Source organism: Oreochromis aureus, linkage group 5 (genome assembly GCF_013358895.1).
Source record: "Oreochromis aureus strain Israel breed Guangdong linkage group 5, ZZ_aureus, whole genome shotgun sequence".
NCBI lineage: Eukaryota > Metazoa > Chordata > Actinopteri > Cichliformes > Cichlidae > Oreochromis > Oreochromis aureus.
In genome coordinates, this window is record NC_052946.1 from 35764857 (window position 1) to 35792732 (window position 27876).

The following is a 27876-nucleotide window of genomic DNA, read 5'->3' on the forward strand; positions in this document are numbered from 1 at the left end:
TGTCCTTTGCTTTGGCTGGTTGACCCCAGGTATTTAAACTCATCCACTTTCACTACCTCAACTCCTTGCATCTTCACCTTTCCACAGAGATAGCAACTGAAAACAGTAAGACATTTGCAAAAAGTTTTATCCAGCTAGTTTTCATGGTTTAGCATTTTAGAAATGCTATAAAAACCTGTTTTAAATAAAAACACATACTTGAGCTCCCGTGCATGAAATTTAGTTACAGCATGTCACAAACAACACATAGCTACAAAGAAAAGCAAAACATTAGGTCCAGTGTTTCGATCCATTTCCATGCAGTAGCTAATCTGCTGTGACTGCTCTGTATTTATACAAGTTGGCATGTCTGTGTTCAAGACTTGTGGGTGCACTCCAAAATCTAATGGGAATGGTTACTACTTAGAGCTCATTGCATTTTGCTAGCACTCAGTTTCAATTCACTGTACAAAGAGGCAATTACAATTTTTGCACACTTTAAGTGGAGAGACGGTGCACAAAGTAAAACTACATCTGTATGGCCAGCAGAGTACCCACAACAGACCAATAACATTTACAGTACTTTTCATGTTGCAATCTAAATAAGGAAGTTTCAGTAATCCATCTATCAATATTATCACCAGCATTTCAATATTTTCTGTAAAACTCTATACCACTCAGTGCAGGTCTCTCTCTATTTAACTGGTGGTCCTTAGTTAATGGACTGTGTCTCCAGCTTAAGATGCACATTTTAATCGCCATCTTAGGCTACTCTCACCAGGTCAAAAATTTGTAGACCACTGATGTGACTCCAGGTATGCTAAAGACATCATAATTCACTTCCTCAAACCTCTGAACTTTTTTATGTCTTACAAACTGTTACAGTCTTCATGGCTTTTGCCCACTTTCTATTATTTTCTGTTCTGTACAATATGAGAGCAGAGTGGAGCAGCAACAATTTCTATTGCCCCTTAAACCACTTCATAATCACTTCAGTCTAAAAACTGAGTTATGCTTCCTCAGAAGTTATTCCTAAGACTTGTTGTGTGATTATGGGATGAAATTCAAATTTGCCACAGTCTAAGTGGAAGTGACAAGCTGACAATTATAGACAGGTGGAGGAAGAGGAGATGTAATATTTAATGCATTCTCCCCAGGGAGATATTGACAGTGCTGCACTGGGTTGTGTGAATGTGCCGCAAACAACTGAGGGACACAAAAAAAACTACAGGGTCACTTGAAGAGCGTGTTCTCTGATAATGTTCTGTCTCACAACATTAAAGAAAGAGATCCAGATCAGTTTCTTCAGTTTCACTTTGCCAGTTCTTATGTAATCTTGGCAACATTCAGGGAAATAAACTGTATGGATGGAATGGTGTGGTGGGAGTGGATTTGCAGTACTATCTAATATCACGATGTTGTGTGGACAAAACCAAATCTTTTTCGGGCTGCTTATTTTCACACCAAGTGAAAAACCACATAATTAAACATCATTTAAAATGCAGTGTCTAGTCTTTAAAAAGCTTAGGGAGGACTCATGAATAAGTATGTCACTGTTACGCAAGTTATTCAAGGAATCCTTTGTCAGAGTGTGCTTCTATTTGACAGCAAAACAGATACATTTCCAATAAAAAAAAAAAAAATCTAAACACAGATTCTTTGGTAAATTGAGCAGTATTACAAACACATTTTTCCCCCAATGTGCTTGCACTGTGCTCCAAAGTTAGTGTCTTGTGTTATGACATTTACTTAAGTGTGTTCTATATAACTTGTCTTTTAAAAGCACACACACCACTTAATCAGTTATTCATTTAATGTTAATTACACTGACATCCAAAAAACAAAAGAATGAAGTCAAACTAAAGGAGGGATTAGAAACACTGCATCTTTTAATAATAACATATATTGGGATTGTTGCAACAATCCTACTAATTACTGCTTTGATCAAAACAGAGCACTACTCAAAACTGTGAAGTTAAAACCCATAAGCATTTTGTTGTATTAGACATGTACATTTCAAAGCTTTGTTGACGAAATGATTAGCCACCTAGGACACAAACTGCCCACTCTTCAAAAGTGTAGACTGTAGACCAATACAGGCTCAAGCAGTTCCCATGATTGAGGCACAGGCTGTGGAATAGCTAATTGTGATAGATGGGGCAAGAGGGGAAACTAAAAACAAAAAGAAAATTACATGACAACTGATGAGCAACATTAGAAACAGCTTTCGAGAGCTGGGCTGGTTATAAGTAAGGGTTTGCTTGCACAAGCTATTAGATTTTACATTGCTACTTTGGGATATTAGAACATGATGGTCTAGTATATATTATAAAGTCTGACTACTGCTAACCAACTACTGGATGTGTCCAGATGGTGACCGATGTCCTCTGTGATCTACACAAATGGCTCTATTTGCCTGAGCCAGACTTAATAACAGCTGTATTTCTGGGCTGCCAACACCACAACACTGTTGGCTTCTTGAGTAGTGCCAGCCAGCCAAACCCAGAAGTCAGGCATCCAGCCAGTCAACTTGCCAGGCTGTCTGTCTTAGGCCAGTGCAAAGTGGTGGTCTCTTACAATGTGGCTTGTGCACTCAAGAATAACCAGCAGGAAGGCAACACTGCTATTCATTCAGCCATCCAGCTAGCTAATACTCATTTCCCTAGATCACCAGACATCATCCTCTGCAGTGTTTCTAATCCCTCCTTTAGTCCCAAGGGCTAGTCTTGCCAAAGGAATATCAAATACCATATACCACAGTCCATGGCCTGAAAACAAGACAAACACACCCCAAACAAGATCTCTGTACGCATACCAGATGAGGTTAGTGGTTGGTGATACGATGATCTTCATTTGGCATATGACCTGCTCATCAGAGGAGCCATATAGAATCAATCGTGAAATAAATTACATCAGGCTGATTGTAGCTTGCAGAGTGAGTGAGGTCATTCACTGCAAGATGAAGAATAGTGTGTAGCAAATATATTTATTACTTAGTTTCTAATATTTACTAGAATGATTCAACAACATCACTAATTATACTCTAATACAGATATATCGAGTAAGCATTGTTAAACCTGTAATGATGCTAAAACTAGGGATGGCAATATATCCGTTCCCCTAAAAATATATTGATTTTTTTTATTAAATTTAGATTGAGACAGGGTTTTTCATACTGATCTACTGTCTGATATTGCATTACATAAAAGATTCCTTAACCCTCTGATTCAAACAGCCCCCTCACTGTCATTGCTTTCCTGCTTCAAGAAAGGAGACAGAACTGGATCAATAATAAATAAAGTGATGGTTAAGTTAATGATAAACTGTATGTGGGCAACAGTGAAAGAGTGAACCGTTTTAAACATATTCGAGTCTCTTGACAAAAGACAAAAAAAAAAAAAAAAGGACATGCTGCCTAGGGCTGGGCCATATAATACCGTTCACGGTAATACTGGTATAATGTTGGTCAATGATAAGAAAATGAAATATCGCAATAGAATATGGGTAAAACACGCATGCGCAGCGCCGTTGTTTTCATACGCACATGGCGGAAAAAGTATGGCAGCGACGGAGAATGAGAAGGGCGAAAGCGGATCGTTGAATGAAACAGATAAATCACCAACTTCAGTGGTGTGGAACTGGTTTGGCTTTCGTCCGTCAGATACACACCGAAGCACATTTTTTGGCAGAGCATGCAGGCGGGCCATCGTTATTACCGAATTGATTTTAGGTGGTACACGGCGCTCAAAAATCTGTCAAAAATGTTTTAGTACGACTTTGCTAAGCTACGAAGCCGCACTGCTTGATGGATTGTCGGAGCATTACAGCTACCGTAGTCAGGAGCCTCGTGGAGTGATACGTACTGTGCTTCAACATAATATTACCGCATTGTGTGTTTATCTTTTTAAGTTTTGTGGATATTTTACATGGTTATGCTCAGGATATGTCGGCCAATTTCCACTGGAAATGCCTTTTGGCTAAACTGTCAGCAAGGAATTTGCATTTGCACTGTTAAATTTTTATATAACTTTAATGCACACAAAACAGCTGCTTGTTTAAGTTACATGGATTGATGGGGGGTTTTTTGTACTAATAAAGTTGTGGAGTATTTTGTCTCGTGTCAATTATATCGTTATCGCAAATTTTCAAATATATATCGTGATAAATATTTTTGGCCATATTGCCCTGCCCTAATGCTGCCCTGTTTTCTGTGATTTGTTGATTTAGTTTGGATGGCAACTTTGTTCAGGTCTGAAGTAGCCTATTAAAATATTATAGTCGCAAACTTCTGAAATGTACCAGCTTTGACTTAACCGCCAACCAGCAGATTAAGGGGTTAAAAGCTTCTTAATACATCATACATGTAAACAGATAGTGATGTCTTTTAGGTGGCTATAATTTTTGCTGCTGTCCACAGCATGACCCTCCTGTCAACATGGTGCAGGGGTACATTGATGTCTACAGAACTTTACTTACAGAAAATATTTCCAAATAACAGTAACCGATGTTCATGCATGACAAACAAAAATACAGTAACTTCCAAAACTTTCAGAACAAAATCAGGGCAAAAAGTTTACATAGATATATATGCAGACAACATGATCACATGACAATTATGTGATCATGAGTTCAACTAAGTCTGTGGGGAGAATTGTAATTCAGATTCTGAATGACAATTGTTCCCCAAATCTTCTTATCTACTGGCCAAATCACTCAACTCTAGACGAGTATCCATCATCACAGAATTCACTAAAAGCACAAATGTCACGGCCTCTGTCCATTATGAGTTAACATTACAACTGCAATGTCTCAACAATGACGACACTGCGTTAAAATAGAAAAATAAGGGGAGGAAGACAGGCCTGCTGTTGGCTACTTGAGCTGTAGATGCAAAATGAAACAAATTGTATAGACTACTGTGAATTTAGTTTAGTAATTTATCCTAAGGATGCTAATTTACACCATTTTCTCAATTAGACATGGTAATGATCAAATCATTAAATTGACAAACACAACTTTTCCACAGGTTTACTGTGTTATTTACAGCAAAATTCAGAGCGTGGTACATTAAGAATCTGAAAGTCAGATATAATTCAACACTGCCATGTTTACTTTAACTCAAAAAGCCAAAAATTTCATTAAAAACTGCTATTCTATGATTGTTCCAACAAAACCCAAAATACTTAACAGAGCAAACAAGCTGCAGTGTTTCACATTAATTTACTATTATCTTTAGAAGGGACAACAGTTCAGTACTGATATATTGGTAATACTTATGTAAAATATGTACTTTCTGACTGTAGTTGGTCCAGCTACTACTGGAAACAGCTGGTCAGGTGGAATAGATGTTCAAAAGCTTTGTCTGTCAGTGCTTACTAACCACAAGCATATTTATACACCGAGTAGAGAGCGCCACGATACACTTCACTTTATTTTTAATGTTTTTGGAAGCATGTGTAATAAGAGTCCTGCTGCTACTGAACATTTGCGGTGTTAAAAGCTACAGCTGCTCTCTGCTGTCTGACGCTCAGCTCCCAGACTCTGTTAGTATTTGAAAATCTGAGTTTGGTATTAACCAGGTAACATTTTATGAGACAACGTACAAGTTAACTGATGACCTATGTCTTAGATGGAAAAGAGGATCTGATGTAATACAATTTAAGCAATACCAAGGGGCAATCAGCAAACACACCCATGACTGCACGCTAAAGCAGCTTCTAATGGTCAGAAGTCAGTAACACAGTATCTGACTAGTCAACAGACTTGTCTAAAGCCACCATTGGAAAAACAACGACTTCACAACCATGCTAACAAGGACAAAATATAAACCTATTTACAAAAGAAATATAATACTAGTTCTCTCAGTATTGATAAATTAAGCGTCTCAAATGACACTGTGCTTTAAGGAGGGACCGCAACACATCTGAATGTTGTTTTTTTTGTTTGTTTTTTTAATGTCCATCAATAATTAACAAGCCATAAGTTAATCACTGATACCAATTAGTCACCAAATTCCAGTTGATAAATTCTGGACATTTCATGATATGAAATGTGTTGATATGGTGGACAATTTCTCCTCAGCTGTGAGAATGTTAGCATGACACTGGCAACGCACCAGCCCCAGCACAGATCAGAAAGTACAGTTAATTAGAGAAACTGCACACTGCAGCGGCTCACTAGATCACGTAGCTGACCTGACAGCAGTGGCAGGTCATCCGTGTGCTGTGCTGTGCCATGCCATCTGTTTACCTGTAAAAGCCAACTCTCCCAATAGGTCTGCCAGCATAAGGATACCAATTTCTGTTCCATTCTTCTTACAGTTTTGCTTGCCTCTCTGCTCCTGTGTTCATCATCGCCTAATTATGCAAGTTATTTTTGAGGTTATTTAATACACTAAGTTTAGAAGCACTCCTAAACTTGTCTTGTTTAAATACAACAACTCTTGTCTTTAGAGGACTCCTGCTGTCACATTTCACTTTCTTTTAGTTGTCTCTTCATTAAAATTCACCAAGTGGGCACACATCTTTCCCAGTCTCATCTGAGGATAAAGTAGATACAAGGTTGAGCTGACCTACCTTGAGCCACATAGTCATTTTACTTAAACATATAAGCCCCACAGTAAAGCACAAGTTGTCTCCATAGTTTACAGCTCAAATAATTGCGGGATTTTGGGATTTTACTGACCCTTGTTGTTCCTTCTAGCTCCTGTTAGCCATCTACCTTCATTAAAGTTATGCTTTGTGTCAGGTACATTCATTTGTAATGCAGATGTCAATTCATCAGAAAAGAACTGATGTATTTATAAAAGGTTACACATAAATTAGCATGTATTAATACTATAATTAGCTCACACGAGGACACAGCAAAAATTTTAAAAAAAAAAATGTAAAAGTTCAGATGAGTAGGGAAAGTATGAAATCAGATAAATAGAATTTAATCAGTCCTTTCTTATTTTTTGTTTTTGATGATTTGGTTTTCTTTTTTTCCTGTAACAAAGACTGTATTTATCAATTCAAAATAAAAGTTTTGGAGTTAGATTTTTCTTAAAGTCTCAAAGGAGTAGGTGTGAACCTTCTGACGTATAAAGCAATTACAGCAGCAGTTTCTCAGGGGTTTGCTATTGATTTTTTTTTCTCCTCTCTTCCTCGCCCTCTCGTGCTTCCTCCGTTTGATACACAAGCTTTTTCCCACGCATTAACAATTAGTATGCAGCAGTGAGGCTATAGGTGCACCAACTACGTAAGGAGAACCACCCCAATATCATAAACAAACAGCAGAAGTAATGGTCATGCAAGGATGCACACATATTTTTATCAAGTGAGGGAATGGACTTTATTAGCTCAGTCAACACTAATCACCTCACTTCAGCGGTCCTTGTTGTGTTACAAGAGAAGAGACTCACATGTTAATAAACAGTAGAAGAAGAACAGCAATAGCTCTAGCAACATAACACCAAAGGAGCATTTTATATTTAATCTGGAGCTGTGGTAGTTGTCTGTCTTTTCAATTTCTAACTGAGAACAGGGTACAATGATGGGCTCGTTGCCATATTATGTACATCAAGCTAATTCAATAAGATGCATTACTTAGGAGACTAAAAGAGATGAAGCGTGTACATAAAAAATGAATTATATAAGCAGGCCATGTTCAGAACAAGGGAGATCTGGGTCAAGTTATCAAAAAATAGAATAAAAGCAGGAAATGATGAGGATTGTGGGCTGATTTTTCAGGGTTATAACCACCAGAACAGTGATGGAGAGGGAAAGCCAGGTCTTCTAAACCTGAAGCAGTGCTCAAGCCATGAGGATGGCTTGCTATTTATAGTGACAGATTTTTTATTCAAGAGGGTTCTGCTGTTGTGCATCTCTCACGCTTGTGCTGCCTCTCTCGCACCTCCTCTCTAGTCTGTTCATTCCCGCACACTATGTTCCACAAATAAAGGAGGAGAAGTCTTAAATTCCAGGTGCATTCATAAACAGTCACAACCACTATTGCACCTACTTCAATTCAAGCGAGTGAGGATGGATTCCAGGTGCTTAAAATACAGTGCCATCCACATGCCTTATGTAAGCCCATACGTTGTCCTTTTCCTCTGCACACCTCCCTCCCTCACAATCAGTATGACAGTGTTGCAGAGCAACGCCTACTTCAGTGACTCTCCACGCCACCAGCCCACCTCCACCCTCCTCTGTCCCTCCTCCCACACAGGGACAGTGGAAGGGAATTCCTTATTACCTCAGCATTTGCCTCAAACATGTTTCATGACCCTCTACACACATGACACTGGTAAATACGCCACACATTATAGTATCTTAGATGCTGTCATGTATACAATTTTTCTGTGTAAATGCAATCACATGTGACAAAATAAACTGTATGCACACTACAGGAAACTACCTTTCAGTTAATACATCATATTTGCACTGTTGATGAGACATTGCTTAAAAATGCTTTAGGAACTTCACAAAAGTGATAATGCAATGTGTCATAACAAGAGTTAATTATAGCAGCAGCAATGGCTTCATGCTAAAAATCACACCTACAGCTACAGAAGCTACATCTCACCTACAAATTATTAACACCCAATGACAAAGACACACAGACACATTCACTTACAGTGCACATCCTTCCTGTATTTAGAGTTCTGCTCTATGGATCTCGAGCCAAATCAGATCAGGTGTCTCACAGACAAAACCAAATCATCGCAGGAGAATGAGCTGCAGAAGCAGATCTGGGCAACGCTGTCATTAGTTTTCTCTCCCCTATTACTACAAATGAATGTATCCCATTTCCTGCTTGAGGTGTAGGGTGTCTAAGGTCTTTCTTCTGTCTCTTCAGCTCATTTAACTTTTGTCGTCTTCAAGCTTGCCGTGTTGTCTTCCTGTCTGTACATACTACCAGCTCAGTTTTCTTAATGGCTTTCATGAAAACGGTCAAAAAAAACTCTATTTCGACTGCCCCCTTTCTTTTTCTGAATGAAGCACAAGCACAGCAGTGAGAAAGAAAATCTTGCTTGTAAGCTGGCTCCCGCTACCACACTTATGCCATCATGCGCACAGCGTGCACCCCTCCCTTCTCCTCCAACCCTCCCTTTCGTGTGGATTCTGTCTCTCTCTCCCTTACAGATCTTGTTTGCTCTCTGCCTTTGTGAAACAATATAATTGCAATGACAGGCAAACCATGGCGCGCAAGAAGCCAAGCTGTTTAAAGAGTTGCTTGGATCCGCTATAATGTCACTTGATACAACAGTAGCACCACTGAAAGCTTATAGTAAATGAATGAATATAGATAAATAGACTCTTTTACAGGTACAGGTTAAGGTTTGGAACTTTTTTTGCAATAACCAAACACCTGGAGATGGGCAGAAGCCACAGTCCCCATTCATCACTCATCATTATATGGAAAGTCTGAAGTCGTTGTCTTTGGCCTTTGTCTGGACAAACTAAATGAGTTTAAAAGTACTGACAGATGCTGGTGAACCAGACAACTGCTCCAATATATAAACAATTTAAAAAAATAAAGAGGAGGAAGGGAAGATGGAGAGAAATAATGAAACCACCTCATTAGCTAGGAAAAGCATTAATCCCTCAAGACAACACATTTGCATGTTTTCCCTGCAGCCCCCACTGCAAATGACAGCTGAAAGATGCAGTGGAGGGAAAATATGCAGTCAAAAGTTCAGCATCAAGGAAAACATCAGGAGGATTGTCTGTCTCATGGTTTCTGGCTTGACAGTATGTGACCAGGCTTTATAGAGCAAAATTTGAAGAAGGTCAGACTGTGGTCCCTCTAGAAATTGTATTCATGCAGCTGTGAAAAAAAAAGACAAGTCTTTGATTGTTCAATCAATAGTCAAAAGTCATTTGAATATCAACTCACAACTTGCAGACGAAGGAGCTTGCGATGCAAGTTAGACTGCAGATCCCTAGTTCGCAAAAAATTAAAAATTTAATGTACCACTGGTCAAAACTTTGGTACCGCCTAAGGAAAAAAAAAAAGAACATAGTGCAGCATAAAAAGGCCTCGATGTCCACACAAGATTTCAGTTTTTAGATGACCGCAGGGTTCTTGGCATGACAAATACCAACAGTTTCCCCGTGTTATCACTTGCATGAAATCCAGGAGATAAGTCGATCATTAATATTAAGTCTACAATTAAGAGAAGATTTCATAATGGCAAATAAAAATTTTTTTTAAAACAGACTTTACTAAAAGATGCACACGATAGGATTGGACTTCAATAAGTTGAAGAAGAAGAAGAAATACGGTGCACATTGTTTTGTGGTTCTACCCCGTCCATCATTCTTACATGCAATTAACATATAGGTCTGTTTAAATGCATATCAGAATATCATTTTCACCAGGTTCACAGATCAGTGTTACATTTCTAGTCAGCTAAAAGTCTCAGTAAAATCTTGTTTTCTCAAAACACTGTTTTGTGTGTCCAATCTTTATTCAAATAGAACAAAACTGTTTTAACCCTTTCCTCTTATAAATGCAACCTCTTCTGGACCCTTGATATCACTGACACATCAGCATATATAATAATAATAATAATAATAATGCATTGGATTTATATAGCGCTTTTCAAGGCACCCAAAGCACTTTACAATGACATTATTCATTCACGCTCACATTCACACACTGGTGGAGGCAAGCTACAGTTGTAGCCACAGCTGCCCTGGGGCAGACTGACAGAAGCGAGGCTGCCATATCGCGCCATCGGCCCCTCTGGCCAACACCAGTAGGCGGTAGGGTAAAGTGCCTTGCCCAAGGACACAACGACCAGGACAGAAAGGCCGGGGATCGAACCGGCGACCTTCCGGTTACAGGTGCCCTTCCCAACCCCCTAGCTCATTTAGCTGCGCACATTTGTTAACATTATCTGCTTGCACTGACTCAGCTTTCACTGAAACATGAATGGTAACCAACTAACTCAGAGGCTGAGAGGCTGCCAGGGTGTTTTTGATGCCCCAAATCATTATTGTCTCTTATCATTAACAGAAATAAGAATAGCAAACCACATCTTATATCCATAAGATGTGGTTTGATGACCATTAGAATAATTTCTAGGTTTTTTCCAGGCATAGCTGCGTAGGCAGAGACCACCCTTACTGACTTCTGATGCAAAGTCAGTTGTTTTGTTCTATAATCAGGCATGAAATATGACAGAAAGCACCCAGTTCAGAAAACAGCTTCAAAGATTACTTCTAGTAGCCTTTCAGGTAAAGACTTACAGTACTACAAGTTCACGCAGGAACAGAGAAACAACCCTCCAACAGCAACTTGGGTACTCAGAGCTTTGTTGCTTTTATATTACATGTAGTAATTATTAGGTTGTTCTGTAATATTTTTCCTGTTTTGGGAGAGGGCAGTTTATGTTCAATATCTATCTAGACTCACATCAATCCTCAATATTTATTTCATTTATTATTTCACAATTTAAATCAAACTATCAAAATGTGATTTCAGTGCAGAGTTCAGCTTTAAGGCTGACGATATACATAGTGCCACCTCTGAAAAGACACAAAGGTAATTGGATATCTGACTGACATGCAGATTCATGTCCAGGTGAAGTCTGTTCCCTCATTTTGCAATGACAAATTCAACATCAAAAATCTGATTGATCTTGATTATTTTCAAGTGCATATGATAACTATTCACTGTTCACTCTTAATTCGAGCTCATTACGGTACAATAAATAAATAAACTTGTCCATGAGAGACGAAAAAACTGAGAAGTGGCAAAATCAGCAGAAATCACTGACCAGCTCAGCAACACCAGAAACACCCTAAAAAGGTGGAAACCAATTGAAGTAAATAATCGCAGAATTCTTTCCATGGTTAAGAAATATCTTTCACAACATTTACTTAACTCAAGCACATTCAAAGAGTTATCACCATCCGAGTCTAAAAGAGAAACACAGGGTATTTAAATACAGAGGGTTTACAACAGTTGTGCAATACATGGGTTACACACAACAACAAGAAAGCTAGACTACATTTTGCCAGAAAACATCTAAAACCCGAACCTAGAACCTGCCCAGATCTGGAAAAAAATATTTGGACAGATGGGGGGGAAAAAAAAAAAAAAAAAAAAATCAAGCACAGCTTGCACTATAATGATGGGAAGACAAACTGAAAAGGTAATGAATGACTCATGATCCTTACCATACCATATTATCTGTCAAATACAGCATGAGCATGTATGGTTGCCAGTGGAACCGGTTCTCTAGTGTTTATTGATGATGATAAAAGTAGTAGTAGTAGGATGAACTAAGTGTACAAGACTATAGTCTCTGCTCAGATTCAAATCCTACAAAACTGAACAGCACTCCACAGAGTGAATGGATAATGAACTACAACAGACTACAAATGCAGCCTAAGAGTTTCTTCAATGGCCAAGCCAGCCACCTGATCTCAACTTAACAAAGCATGCTTTTCACCTACTGAAGATAAACCTGAAGGCAGAAAACCTCACAAACAGCAACTGAAGGTGGCTGCAGAACAGGCTGGCAGAGCATCTCAAGGGAGGAAACAGCATTTAGTGGTGTCCAGGGGTTTTTGACTTCAGGCAGTCACTAAAATCACGTTGTCTTTGCCCAGGTATTTAAAATAATCATTTTTATATTTCAAATTGTGTTAGTCCAGTCACTTTTGAGTTTCTGAAAAAGGGTTATTATGAAAAATGGTGTGATTCCAAAACAATTAATGCAATGCCTTTGTTAAACCCCTTGTAGTGACACTAAAAGTCTGCACTGCACTTACATCTTGACTATCTGTTTTAAAACCCACTGTGGTGGCGTAAAGAGGAAAAATTACAAACATTGTGCCATAGCCCATACACTTATGCACTTAACTGTACAGTAAATTTCCCTTTAAAGTCTAAACACTGAGCAGAAGATCAGTACTGTGGCTCAGTGGTTAGTAGCATCACCTAACATTTGAGAGGGCCCTGCAAAACATAAGCAGCCAGAGAAATTTAATAAACAGCTGTTTAGCATACAACTTCTTTTCTAGCCTTGCTTAATTTAAGACAACAGACTTACCCAACCAATGATTTTACAATCCTAGCATGGCCTTGAATAAAAGTTTGTCTCAGGCTGACAACACGACTGGGATAAAATGCACTGCATGGACTAATGCCTCATAACCTGTCCTGTCACTTCTTCAGCCAGGTAGCTTCTTTCACAGATCAGTAAGAGAAGGGCTTAAAAAGAAGGAAGAAGAAAGGGGAGGAGCTGAGTGAGGATCAGTAGCCAAAGATACCACAGATAGACTGAGTGGGAACACAACCACCTTACAAGATGCTGCCATTTCTGCATGCAGCATAGCTAAGCTAAAGCTATTATGAAACACTTGGAAAACTGTTGTTATTTACACTGCAAATATTCAAAGCAGTCATAACAGGTTTTTACTAAAACACCTTTATTTGGGCAAACCCACCTTATCTACTGTGATTCTGCATGGTCTGAGGACTATGAGCCATATCTTTTACTAAATTAAGGCTACTAAAAATTAAATATTTAGTTTCAGCATGTGATAAACTTTCTGCTCTTTGCCTTAAGCCATTATGCAAAAAAACATCCAGCTTTGCAACAAAGTATACTAAAGTCAGTCAAGCTGATGTACCAATCTGAGGCCTGACTTATAACCATGTCACCTCCCTTCTGCTTTGATCGATAATTTACATCAAAGCAAGCAATGGAGGACAGTAATGGAAAAAAGAAGACTGAGAAACACTTAGAGTAGAAGACATCATGAGAAAATGAGTTCAGAAAACTAAGAACAGGTGAAGGGGGAACAAATGAAGATGGAGAGAGAGAAACAGAAGCAGGAGCAGTTAAGAGCAGAGACAGATAGGAGCAGCAGCAACAGCACCACGCTTGGTGCTTTGGCAGAGATCTATAAATAGCTCTTCAAATCTCTCTAGAAAAAGCCACTCTTCTGCTTATGCTGCTGCAAACAGAGATTCAGAGGCAGAAGCAGATATGGATACCTGAGCGATAAATACACAGATATAATCTTATTGGATAAGAGTTTCTTTTTTTGATTACTCTGGGTTTAAAATATGCTTACAGTGGCCATCTTGGCTTGTATGAATACATGAATGCAGGAAGCAAATACATTTAAGTGAGCAAGTTAGCATAAAAACCACATTATTTACTAGAATAAGCGAAAGCACCCTGCAAACCACGATAAACACGAACATGAAATTACATATACTTAACAGGCAGTAATCCACAAATTTTCTGATTTTCATAAAACTCCATAAACAATCGACGCTTCACAGTTTCATAAATTTATGTAGATGCAAAAAGATCCATAAGCTGCAGGGTATAAGGGAGGGAAATATGTTGACAGAGAGGCAGGTTACTCCATCTTTCTCATTGGTGGCCTTAGCAACAGTAGACTGTTGATTCAATGACTCACCTCCTACAGATCTTACAATGGACCATACTTTTCAATGATACTGCCCTGACACCAACAATCATACTCTGTGCTGCTTACAAAATATTTAAGAAAATAAAGCTGTATTGGGGGAAAATTTGATGATAAAGTAGTAACAGTGCTTTAAACCAGAAAAGCTAACATTGTTTTATTAGGGTTATCACCTTGGACTACTATTAATCCAACTGGGAAGCATTTTCATGACAATCTCAACATCAAATGGAACTAAAATGAAAGTCCCTGCTTGCCGCTTATCAATTCTCCTTGTCACATGACTAGCCAACACCAATTGATATGTTTGGGGTTATTTTTTTTGTTGTTTTCCCAGGCACACATGTCATTTTCCCAGAGCAGATGTTTGAATCACTTATTCTGTGCTGTGATCCCACCTTGTTTTTCACAGCACTGTTGCTGCCTATTTTAGGCTTGAGTTTCAAAAAAGTAAAGCTAAAGCCAAGACTCGGAGAGTGATGACCACGTGTGAAGCATGTCTTGAGAAAACCCAATTTTTTTCTCGATCACTTACAACAGTGTGTTTTATATACAATTTACTGGGGCACAAATCTGTAGCCAGCTCTGAGTCACTAATAATGAATAAGGAATTGAGACTGGAAGAGCCAAGGCTTAAAATCACTCATATTTACTTAGTCTTGAATGCCAAAAAGCAAGCTAATGAAAACACTTAACACAATACAACCTTAATTGCTTGGAGCAGTGAAGACTGCTTAGTACTGTAGTACAACCTGCATTCCGCCATACAACCCACCGGCACTCAGTCCTATACAAACACTACAGCTCTGTAACTTTCCGTTGGTTTGTATTAATGTCTCAACCTTGTTAGCTGAAGTTTCTAGTCTTGAGTTGTTATATGAAAGTCACACACGTCAATAAATAAGACTTTGTTGTACCGAGTGTATGTTTTGAGTATGACTTCAATGAAGAGCCACAAGCAATTAACAATTACTTAATTCTGATTCATCCAGATAGTTAATCGCTTCGGAAAAAGCAAATATTCGCAGGGTTTTAGTGAACCTTCTCGGTCACGATTGGTAGGATAAAATGTTAACATGGCCATCTCGTGCCTGGCATAGAGAAGGCGGACTTTAAAGATGGTGCTTAACATTGCGTTACATATTAAAGATAGTGGCTCTTGAGTCATCTTCGCGGTTCGGCTTACCGTGTTGTTGGCAGTATGTCTTGAGTTGCGTGGAGAATCCTTCAACTTGGGTCTGAAGAAAACAGATGGCAGTTTGGTCAGAGTCGTAGCTGTGCAGCTGACTGAAAATATTAGCTTGGCTCTATGCTAACAATAGCTAGCTCACAGCATTAGCCTGCCTCGTCCGGCGTGTATAATTAGCTACCCAGCTAATACTAGCCCGCTAGCTAGCCTTTTCTTTTCAGTGGACGCTAGCTACTCAGCGTCCATGAAACACAGCGTTAATATTACAACTTGCTGTTCAATAAGAGTGTGCCGTGGATCACAGAATGGTGAAACTTGCTGTAAACATGTACGAGCACTGTCAGGTCTCAAAATAGAAGGTGCTAGCTAGTACGGTTAGCAAGCTTTCCAAATGACTTACCGATGGTAATATAATGGTGCTGCTAGCTTGAGTTGGCTCACCGCGACCCCGACTGTCAAAATAGCGCCGCGTGAGGGGAGAGCAGCATGGACGTTAATGCGAAATAGCAAGCGCTGAAGAACACGGCGGTCGAGTCCGAGGCAGGAATACTGCTAAATAACAACAAAACGCTAAAGAATAAATGACACAAAACTAAAGAAAAAAGAAACAAAACGCTATTCCCCCGTCAGGGCTCCGGCTTGTGTGTGTCAGCGTCACTTTTTTCCCCCTCACCGACAGTTTACGTCAGCGGCGTACCTCCTAGTCGTACAGATACGTAGCCTACAGGATGCATGAGAACTTTGTTTTGTGCATCAAGCGTTAAAATGTAAACTGCAGTTTCGTTACATCTCAGTGATATATGTTTGGAAATCTATCACTGGGATGTAATTTGACAGCTGGCCACTTCTGTCGAAGATTTGTCATTCAAAGTTGTTTAAATACTATAAAATGTAACGATTTCACTTTTCTTAAGATAATATTTTTCTCCTTATAGCCTATAACATCTAGTCTATGTAATAAACATTTAATATCAATAGATATATATATATTGTTTGTACTCACGGCAGTAATTAAAAATACGCTGATTTTAACCTTATTTTTCAAACACCCCCTTGGAAAAATTTAGCTTTACGTTTAATTTATTCACATGTATTGGGCACATTCTTTGACACCACTTGGTGAGGTCAGTTGTAATTCTCAAAATGCCCCACACGTGGGCAGGCAAGTACTCCTTTAACATGATAAGGCCTTGTCTCACATTTAACACTAAACCTGAACACAAAGAAAATAAAAGAAATGAAAAACGCATGCAACCCGTCTTGTGATCCATACAGTTTATGTCTGTGGAGATGTGCACACAATCAACACGTGACCGCTTTAGAATAATGTTTCACAATTATTATTTGCATGATATGTATGTAGTTTATATGTTAAATGATTGTGGAAGTCATTGTTTTTCCTGCTTACACTGGACCTGGACCCCGACATGATGAAAAGAGGGTCACCTTAACGTAGTTTTGCCTATTTAAGTGCATACAGTGTCCAGGTTATTGGCAGCGTTATCTTTAGTAGGCTATGTCAAGCTGGCTCAGCACTTTTGTGAGAACCCAGACAGACAAATCATGTACCGACATGAAGGCAGGGTTCGCCTTTTCCCAGCTTTCTCTTTCTCTCCCGCAAACACACACACACGAGGCATCGTTTTACTGCACGACATTATGACACCTTGCAGGAAACATGACGGAACGTGTTTCAAATACCGCGTAAAACTCTCCGCCTCATATCCTCGAGTGTTTTCGCTCAGGTTAAGCTAAAGCCCACGGATTCAATTACTTGGTGACTATGGGACACGAGTATTCTGTATGTAGGTTAAAGGGCAGAGAATTTCAACTTTGATCGACAAGAGCGCTGGCAGGTTACGTATCAGTGGCACTGAAGTGGGGCAACGTGGCACAGAAAATACCTGTTGTGATAAACTCAAGACCTTATCGGGCTTTCCCGATATGTGTCCAAACCAGCCATGGACTTGCGTAGTAATTAATCTAAAGCAGCGTGTGATATCATGTAGCACGTGTATGCAGTGACTGTGAGACAGTAACCTACATGTGAACGCGTGTTGCGTGCGTGTGTGTTGCGTGTGCCCGTGCGTGTGTTGTGAGAGAGGACAGAGATGTTTTGCCAGTAATTTCCAAGCTTCCCGATGCGCTCATTGGTGCATCCTTCCAACGTGTCACCAGTTTTGGTGGATTACCCCAGATATCTTTACCATCAGGAGGGTGAAACATCACTCAGCTCCTCTCTTCACGAGCTATCAACAAGGACTTCTGACATTTGGGAGACTTTTTTTTCGCAAAGAACAACTCAGAAGTGGAAGGACTTAAAGATTTTTTTATTGGTTGTCCACTTTAGAAGTCTAGACGTTTATTAGTAACCTCAGCCCGAGTACAAATACGCAGTTATTTACTTCAAGATCGAAGATGGCCATGTCTTTGTCACTCTCAGCGTTCCTCCTGTTGGCACCGTTGCTGTTTAAGGGTCTCTGGGTCAGTGGCTCCCCGGGCTGCGCGTCTTGCAGGTTGTCAGCGATGGATAAGGACGCAGAGGAAAGGATGATGATAGAATTCGCCAAGCAGCAACTTTTGGACAAACTGCACCTGAAAGAGAAACCAAACATCACTCATACAGTGCCCCGGGTCGCGCTCCTCACGGCGCTGCGCAAACTTCACTCGGGGCGCGTCAGACAGGATGGTACCCTTGAACTAGAAAACAATATACCAACCAGAGATCAAGGCTATGAAATAGTGAGCTTTGCAGATATAAGTAAGTCTTGTATCCACTTTCTGTGCTATAAAGCTGTTTTCGCATGGCACAATAACACTACAGGAGAGCGCGTTGTGATTAATGAGCTCTCTTTTCCTGCGTAAGATATTAACATAAGGCTAGGGTTTCCCTGAACTATTCTATATGGTGTAGTACAAAGAAGTATATTGTAATATTAAGGATCCAAGTATCTATCGTTACTTACATGCAAAAAGGTTTGCTCCCCTTGGGCAAACTACATATTTTATTGCCTTTTAAAGTGGAAATACGTGAACTGGTGGTAAGCAAGCATTAAAACGAATCTATCTTTCAGTGTTACATTGTTGCACTTTTAACAAGATTTACATGAGAGAGTAATAAAAAGGGAATTTACGTAATTTCGTGCAGGTTGTGGTGATAAGATTCTGATTTGGAGTTGGGTGGGAGACAAAGACAAGAATGAATATGTAAATCAAAATCTTTATAAGATAAGATAAGATGGCCTTTATTAGTCCCACAGGTGGGAAATTTGTTTTGTTACAGCAAAAGTGCAAAGTTATGTAGCAGAAATGAGAAAACACTGGAATGCAATAAAATAAAATAAAATAAAATAAAATAAAATAAAATACTATATACAATAGAATAAAATAGAATAGAATAAAATATATAATAGAATAAAATAGAAATACAAATACTATATACAGCTGAGTAGGAAAATACAAAAATACAACTTCGTCAGAAGAAGAATTGCACATATAGCAGTCTTATTGCACATGTGTGGGTTTGTGTGTTTGATCCGCTGCAAAAGTCTTTATTGTGGAGTCTGACAGCAGTGGGGAGGAAAGACCTGCGAAATCTCTCCGTCCCACACTGTGGGTGCCGCAGTCTCCCACTGAAGGAGCTGCTCAGTGCTGTCACAGTCTCATGCATGGGGTGGGAGATGTTGTCCAACAGGGATGACAGCTTAGCCACTATTCTCCTGTCACTCACCACCTCCACTGGGTCCAGAGGGCATCCCAGAACAGAGCTGGCCCTTCGGATCAGCCTGTTCAGTCTCTTCCTGTCCCCAGCAGAGATGCTGCCTCCCCAGCAGACCACACCATAGAAGATGGCACTTTATGAAGTGCATAGACAGCTTCTGCAAAGAGGAGTGCAAATGACTACAAGCCCTCTGTCAAAAGGCTCCTGTTGCTGGGGTCTCCAAAATCTGTTATACATATTCACAACATAAAATGCAACAGTGCATTTAAATTAGAAGAAGTCTGAAGATGGCTGCTTGCTACAGGACTTGCATTTGGGTCTTTATATTTAAAATCAAATACATATGTAATCTGCCTAAACTTTTAAATACAATATCCCTTGTGCTGTATTGTAGGAAAAGTTAACCATAAGGTAAAATGCTTAAAACAGTGAAAGAGGATTGACACTTCCATTAATTTTATAAGGGTAAGAAAGGTGATGAGCTATGAAGTTTTTCCAAATATTAACATTGTGTGTTTTTCTTAATTGTCATTGTTTCATAGATGATGCAAAGAGCCGTGACAAGGCAAGCCTTAGCCTTACCTTTCAGTTTCTGCAGGAACGTGGCCAAAGTATCCAGGTCCTCCAGTCCTCTTTGTGGATCTATGCCCGTGCCTCTGAGGACCCACAACGGAACTCTCGTCTCCTTGCCCAGGTTTTTCTCTCCGCAGATGGTGACATCTCAGGCTCTAATCGGACCTTGGTGATGGAAAAGATGTTGCACGTCAAGGAGAGTAACTGGCACACTTTCTCCGTCACCCACACCCTGCAAGCCTTCTTGGATGGGGGCCAACATCGGCTGCAGCTGGAGGTCACCTGTGAAGAAGACGGACAGAACCTTTGCTTCCTAGATGGCTCTGCTGAAACCCCCTACCAGCCCTTCCTGGTGGCTCAGGTGCGTCTCCGTGATGACCACTCCAAGCATTTGCTCAGGAAGCGCTCAGTGCGTTGCGGTGACGATGTAACAGTCTGCTGCAAGAGAGACTTCTACGTTAAGTTTAAAGACATCCAGTGGGATGAGTGGATCATTGCGCCTGAAGGCTATCATATGAACTACTGCATGGGACATTGCCCCCAACATCTGTCTGGTTCCCCGGGTATAGCATCCTCATTCCATGCTGCTGTCTTCAGCCAACTCAAAGTCAATGGTATTAACACAGCTACAGCCTCATGCTGCGTTCCCACAGAGCGTCGACCACTCTCCATGGTTTACTTCAACTCTCAGCACAGCATTGTCAAAACAGATGTCCCTGACATGATAGTGGAGACCTGTGGATGCACATAAAAAATTGAGTATTACTATTAGCGGTATAATTAATTATTTTCTTGAGTGTGTTGTAGACAAGTTGACTTAAAGAAACACAAATTTGACCAACTTTGGACAACCAACTTTTACACAGAGTACTTTAAAATGAGAAATGCCCACCCAAAAGACTTTTGAATTATCGACAGAGGATGTTACTAGACTATCTTTACAAATACAAACAAGTTTGTTTTATAGCAGTTACTAAATAGATGTGTTGTGTGTATTTTTACATAAACGTATAAAATTAAGACACTAGGTTTACATTAAGAAAATTAAAGGCACAAAAAAGACTATTATGAGTATATTAGTATTATGTTCTAAAAAAGATAAGTATAGTATTGATACAGTTTACTGCTTGTAGTAACTTTATAATTTATTTGTAAACTCTTGTAGCCAGTATTTAAAGAATCTCAAATGCATTTCAGTGCCTAGAGGTGAGCAAATACATTAAGTCTGGGTGCTGATACATTTATTCTTTTATACGTCAGAGACAAAAATCAAAGAGCAGCACTAAAATATGAAAGACTCAGTAAAAATAAATAATAATAAAGTTTAGATTTCAATGCAAAAAGTACAGTAAGTACAAAAGTACAGTAATGATATCAGGTTCCATTTTTCAAACTTATATAAACCCATAAAGTCTTGCATGAATTAATTTTCACTTTCGTCATTTGTACCTTACAACTTTTACTTTTCACATGCTGCTGGGATGAAGTTCAAAGATGCACTAAATTTCTTTCCTAATTCATTGTATGTTTTATAGTCTGTTTTGTGTTATAATCAGTGTCCACATGTAAAAATATATATATATTCTATATACTTTCATTTTTACATAACTATTTTTTTCATTGCAAATCTTCATCCACCTAAATGCTGCTGTTTTACAGAAATGCTTTCTAAACAATGAAAAATGTTTAAAGCGTGCCTTTTTCTTTAACTTCTGATGACATTAAAACAAATACATTTACATTCCACAAATACTTTGATCACATTGTGAGGCAGCAAGGAGAACAAGTTTTTGTTACAATGCAAGAAATCTGGACTGATTTCTGTCAAAGGGTACCCCATCCTGCATGCAGCTGGAATATGTTTAATCAGCATCTCCACTGTATTATTTACACAAGCTGGCTTATCATTTGGGTAACTGTGGCTCTAACAGCATATGCACCCAAGGTTATTCTCAGCAATGTGAGCAAACATTTAGCTATTGCTTCAGTGTCAGGTAATGTGAAGGTCTGGAGGGTAGGTGGGTCAGTGAGCATGTGCTGCTGCACGCTGGCATTTTTAGCTCTCAAAGTCTAAAGTTTTCAGGGGTGATGCAAAATTTCGTGCTTTCCAGGTGGAGGCAGTCTAGTTTCTTTCATATGCTGGAAATATCGTACACATGTCCCAGTAGCATAATTTACGCTTCATAATTTCACAATCTAGAATTCAATTTTGTCTTGATAATGTTTGCGCAGCTGTATAGTTTTAACTGTATAGCAGGATGTCTATCGAAACATTACCAAGTAAAGCAAATGTATACCTATTTCCATAGTAAAATCACTTCACAGTTTAAATTTGGTGGGAAACGGTGCAAACTGAGATCTACTCAAGGAAGGGAAAAATGAAAACAGCAGTACAACAACGAGAAAGCAAAGGAGCTCAGCAATAGATTCTTTTTTTAAGTTTCCCCAACTTTGAATCTGGAAGAGTGTTAATAAATTAATATCTATCAATACATCACATTTTTATTTTTAGAGATGAGACCCAGGGTTTCTCCACTTCTACCTGTATTAACACTGTGTTCCTCTTGACTGTATTGATATACTGTATGTCTTACGGACTTGGATTTCACTGCCATAATGCAAAGGAAACAATTGAAACAGTGCATGGGGGAATTTTTTTACCAAAGACCATAAAAACCTTTTATTTTATTTTTGTGCTGATATTTGATAAACTATTTTCACCTCTCTCTCTCTCTTGCCTCTATGAGCTGCTCTTGTATTAAAGCAATTTACACCTGTGTGAAATAATTATAAAACTGTTGTATTTTAATATTATGATTTATATTGTAGGCACTTCTTGTCCAAGACTCAATGTGACATTGAAGTGCCATTGCAACATATTTTATTAAGCACTTTATCACCCTACTGTATTTTAGAGTGTGCTGACAGGTCTATTACTGTACTTAATGCGTCAGGTTGGCATTACCTGAAATACCTAAAAGCGGGCCTACAGAAAGAAAATGTCAATTTTCAAAGTTCTAGTTGTTTTTAAAAGTGTGTGTGCGTGTGTACTTTCGGAGGATTCACAGAATGCAAGAATTTGAATTCTGTTTCAATTGAAATTTGTAATCATTGTTGTTATTTTTGTATCATTTTATTTTATGTAAATGAAAAATTTGTAAGAGCAAATACAATTCAGAAATGTCAGTGTGTGATAAAATGTCATGATTTTATTTTTAATTAATAAATAAATATATATTTTAAACAGACTAAATTGCTTCATTGTATTTTATTGTATAAATGGCATTTTATTAGTAGTATAGTGTCTTATTCTTAAGCCACAACACACTGTAGTGTACAGCAAAAGCAGTACTGGTTATTAGGTAAATTAAGCCAACCATAGCAGCAAAATAGTTCAGTGCTGTGCAACAGCCTTGAGCCCATCTTTCCTCCCATTGCTTTAGTTGAATCTACAAAAATGACAAAGATAAAACAGACTTAAAAAGAGCATTGTTGCACCAACAAGATGATTCCCAAAGACCTGTTAGATGAAACCTTGGTATGTCTCAGCATGGTATGTAGTGTGTTCTTAAAATAAATCTGATGAAACTGAACAAATCAAAGACAAAACAATAAGTGGCAAACTTAAAAAAAAATAATAAAAAAAAGGCATCCACAGCAGATGATCAGTTTCTGAATGTCATGTTAACAAAGAGGGGAAAAATCCAGCAAAGACCTGAAACAGAACCTGAGAGATGCATCTGACCCTTCACCAAAGCCTCATCAGAAATGGTCTGGAGAAAATGCTGAGGTATATCAGATTACACAAGAACTTGGCTGAAAATCAGTGGTGACAGGTCTTATGGGTGGCTGTAGCTCAGGAGGTAGAGCAGGTCATCTACTGACTGGAAGGTTAGTGGCTTGATCCCTGGCTCCCCCAGTCTCCATGCCAAGTATCCTTGGGCAAGATCTCTGACGCAGCCATCAGAAACTGAATGTGTGTGAATGTTAGCTAGGAAGCACTGAAAAGCTTAGAAGAAAGCACTTGGGTGAATGTGGCATGCAATGTTCCCTCTAATTTTTCATGTGTCTGAGCGAACACACAAACTCCCTGAGCGATCCCTTGGACCACTGTGAGCGACATCAGACGTGTGCACTGTGGTCACACCAGCGTTGAATCCATCCAAGTTACATGGTTTATTAAAATAATCAAATTACAGCATTTACATTTATGTTAGACTACTTTTAATTAACTGCTTTAGCCCACTTACAATGAAAATTTAAAAAAATCTTGTTCATGATCTGTGTAGTATGTTAACACTATTGGAAGTAAAAATAACTTGAACTCCAATTTTGAAAACTCAACTTTCTTTCTTTTCTTTTTTTTTCATAAAGCTCTGACTTGTATTATGAGTCTGAGTCTGTGGTCTGGGAGAGTCCTGTAACTCTCTGTCTGCCAAATACAGTATTTAATGACCAATGTTGGGCAATTAATTATACAGTTACTACTTCAAAAAAGTAACTCAGTTTGGCAAACAAAGTTTTTTGCAGCTATTTATTTTTTTTAATGCAGCCAAGGCGTTTTTTAAAATAAACATTTCAAACTTTTTACAGAACAATCAGCTGTTCTGCATCAAATCTGATGCCACACAAATTATTTGTGCCACTCCAAAAAATAATTTCTGTCCACTATGAGATAAAGGAGAACAACAGCCTGATACCTGCAGGCCTGACAACAGGAGATGTATCACTCCTGTAACATTCAGCAGCCGCCTCATTGTTCTGACACACCAACAAAACTATTGACTACACCAAGGGCGTAGATTTGGTTTTGGCATTGGTGGGGACGGGTGTTTCAACCACCGAACCCCGCCCTTTTTCTTTCTTTTTTTTCCTTTTCGTCTTTGCTTCTTGATAAAAAAGGACAAATATACTTGCCTACATATGCTATTCTACATGCTATTAAAACATGTAAAATTACAATTCATAGTTTTATATGTGAATTATATAATGTTAAATTACTATTAAACAAATGACTGACTAAGTATTTTAGACTTTAGTTTACTTCAGCCATATTCCACATAAATCAGGTATCATACAAAAATAAAAATAGCTTCAAATACAGTCAAGACAATAAAAGAATATGACTTTAAGGACTTAAATGTGGGATGGAGCGATTTCACAGGTCTTTCCTCCCACTGCTGTCAGACTCCACAACAAAGACTTTTGCAGCTGATCAAACACACATAAGGCGTTGTAAGTTGTATTTTTACTCAGGTGTATATAACATTTGTATTCTATTTTTATCCTAACGTATATTTTATTCTATTTTATTCTATTCTTTACAGTTGTGTACAGTATATTATTCTTATTGTATTCTAATTTTTGCTATATAACTTTGCACTGTCCACTTTCTGCTGTGACAAAATGAAAGGTAATCTTATCTTAACACGATTACTTCAGTTATAGTACACCAACTTCTCTTATACATTAGCACTAAGAGAACACTAAATGAACTGGTGGTTTTGTCCATAAAACTCATCTAAGATGACCACAAAATTATTATTCTGTGCTTGATGTGCCTCACCTTTGGCCCTGGCTTTTCCCCTCTGACTGCACTAGGACATATTGATAAAATAACACATTGATTCGTGCCATATAAAAAGTGAGACAATTCAGATTCTTTGTCAAATCTACACTAATCAATCAATTTACATCAGCAGCCAAACAATTGTAGTGCAAACTGCACTACAATAAGTGGTATGGAATATTTGCAAAATCATGACTACCTCATGATATTTTGTCTCAAAAATTAACCCTATGAATATGTCAGTGCTACTAGGATGAAATTATTGTGTCACCAACATTTTAACGTATAATTTTAACAGCCTCTTTAAACTAATATCCTGGCTTGCTCGAGGCTGCCGTTTTTTCTTACAGTTTCAATCAAAATTAGACATGTTGCTCTGAGACTGGGAGAACTAATAGAGCTGCTTGTTGTGCAGTTAGTGTCCAAAACACGTAATTCATGGTTGCATACAATTTTAGACTGATGTGGGCCAAAGCCTAGCATAGCCTGTAACGTTATTATGACGGACACATTTCATGAGTGAACTTGGCTTTAAGTGACTTACAGGTTTCTTTGAAAAATACTTTCTTATATGCACGTTCTTCCTCGTTGCTGCCATCCTCCTCTCCTCCTCGCAGCGCAGGTTTGCCGCTGCTGAAACTAAACAGAGCTCCCTGAAAAGCTCAGCCAATCACATTGGCCATATTTGTCACATGAGGTCGGACTCCAGTAGAGAACGTAATTTAACTCTTTCTGCACCGCTGGGTGACTGAGATGCTGACAGATCGATTTTTTTCTTTCTATCTATTTTTTTTTTTTTTTTTTTTTTTTTTTTTTACAAGAAGCGATCAAATTATTGGTGGGGACAATTCAATAATCGCTGGATATTGGTGGGGACGTGTCCCCTCCGTCCATGCCAAATCGACGCCCTTGGACTACACTACACACTAACTACACAAGATTTGCGCTAAACGTCTCAAATCTCTCACATTTCAGAACACCGCCGTCACTCCTAAAACTTCCCCCCGTTTCTTAACAACTAGATGCCACGTTGCCATATCATTTTTTGATTGGTCGACACGGTACTTTTTTCGACCAATAGGAAAGGGTGGGGGGTTTTTTGGTTTTGTTTTTGCTCACAGGCGGAGAGTGCTTTCGAGCGTTTTCCTTATAAAACGCCGGTATAAAGTCCACACGTTTTCCGTTAATTCTTCCGTCCGTCCTGCTCACATCTCCAATGGTTGTACACGTTCTCATTAAGGTGGCTTCATTCCACATCAGCCACGCCGCTTTGCGAGCTAAAACACCGGTGTCGGCACATAAGGACGCTGTCATAGCCTGTCAGCGACGTTGATTGGCTGCGTATATACGAATGTGAATCGCATTATTGGCTGGACTATAGGATAAGGTGGCATCGTTCTAATCCCATACAGGAGCAGCCACTCACTTACTGACTAACACTGCAAAACAGAATTGTTAAAGTTTTAATTTTAATTTCAATTCAGGTTAGATTTTTTTTGTGCGCAACGCAGATTTTCTGTGCGCAGAGACCGTGCCAGCAGTGCGCAATTGCGCACGTGCGCAGCTTAGAGGGAACATTGGTGGCATGATGTGTAAAAGTGCTCCAGGAGACTAGACAAGCGCTATATATGACTCAGTCCATTATGAATGTAATTTTAACTTTTTGGTTCAGGTCAAGAGAGAGATACAACAGAGTCTATACCCATCTGTAAGATGTGGTGGAGGTGCTTTCGTGGTTTGCGGCTGCATTTCAGACAGTTATGTTGACACTGATGGAATTCCTCCCTTGGCTCTGCTGCAATAGGCCTAGGCTGCTGGGAGCTTCCCATGATGCACTGAGTGTTTCATCTTCACTCACCTTTTTCCCTCACTCTGCATTTAATCATTAACTATTATTAATCTCTCTCTACCACAATATTTCTTTAGTCCTGTCTTCCTCCCCTTACCCCCAACTAGTCACTGTAGATTAGTGCTTCTGCCTGAGCCTGGTTCTGCTAGTGGTCGACTAGCAGACCTTCCTGTTAAAAAGGAGTTCTTCCCTCCCACTATCCCCAAAGTGCTTGCTCATAGAGGGTGGGTGGTTGGGGGAGGGCATATGATTGTTGGGCTTTTCTCACTTTTCTCCGTATTATTGTAGGGCCTTTACCTTACACTACAACGCACCATGAGGCAACTGTTGCCGTGATTTGGCACTATATAAATAAAACTGAACAGAATTATTTAACTCAGAAGATTATAGTCAGATTTTGATCTGCAATGCAATTCCATCTGGAAAGTGTCTGATTGGCAGTGGCTTTGTTGTTCAGCTTGACAGTGCCCATAAACATGCTGCTAACATAGTAAAAGCATACCTAAATAAAAAGTCGGGGATTGGCTTCTCCAGAGCCAAGACCTCAAAATTACT

The 27876-nt window shown here is 39.0% G+C and overlaps 2 protein-coding genes across 10 annotated transcripts in view; one reads left to right on the top strand and one right to left on the bottom strand.

Annotated features, from left to right (window-relative positions):
- The window catches only part of LOC116320711 (R3H domain-containing protein 2), a 54347-nt gene extending 38051 nt beyond the window's left edge, over positions 1-16296 (bottom strand). For all 9 annotated transcript variants that reach the window (XM_031740388.2, XM_031740383.2, XM_031740381.2 and 6 more), the window contains exons 1-2: positions 16010-16296; positions 15607-15658 (exon numbers count right to left, since the gene is read on the bottom strand). The gene's annotated coding sequence lies outside the window, so the exon portion shown is untranslated. The remainder of the gene's footprint in view (positions 1-15606; positions 15659-16009) is intronic.
- A 1127-nt stretch (positions 16297-17423) lies between these two features.
- LOC116320755 (inhibin beta B chain) lies at positions 17424-23094 on the top strand. Its single transcript, XM_031740458.2, has 2 exons — positions 17424-18370; positions 19873-23094. The coding sequence occupies exons 1-2, from the start codon at positions 18028-18030 to the stop codon at positions 20652-20654; spliced, it is 1125 nt and encodes a 374-aa protein (XP_031596318.1). The 5' UTR covers positions 17424-18027; the 3' UTR covers positions 20655-23094.
- Positions 23095-27876: the final 4782 nt, after the last annotated feature.

Coding starts and splice junctions, on each gene's coding strand:
- LOC116320755 (XM_031740458.2), top strand. CDS start 18,028: ATGGCCATGTCTTTGTCACTCTCAGCGTTCCTCCTGTTGGCACCGTTG. Junction 18,371..19,872: donor AGTGAGCTTTGCAGATATAA/GTAAGTCTTGTA, acceptor ATTGTTTCATAG/ATGATGCAAAGAGCCGTGAC.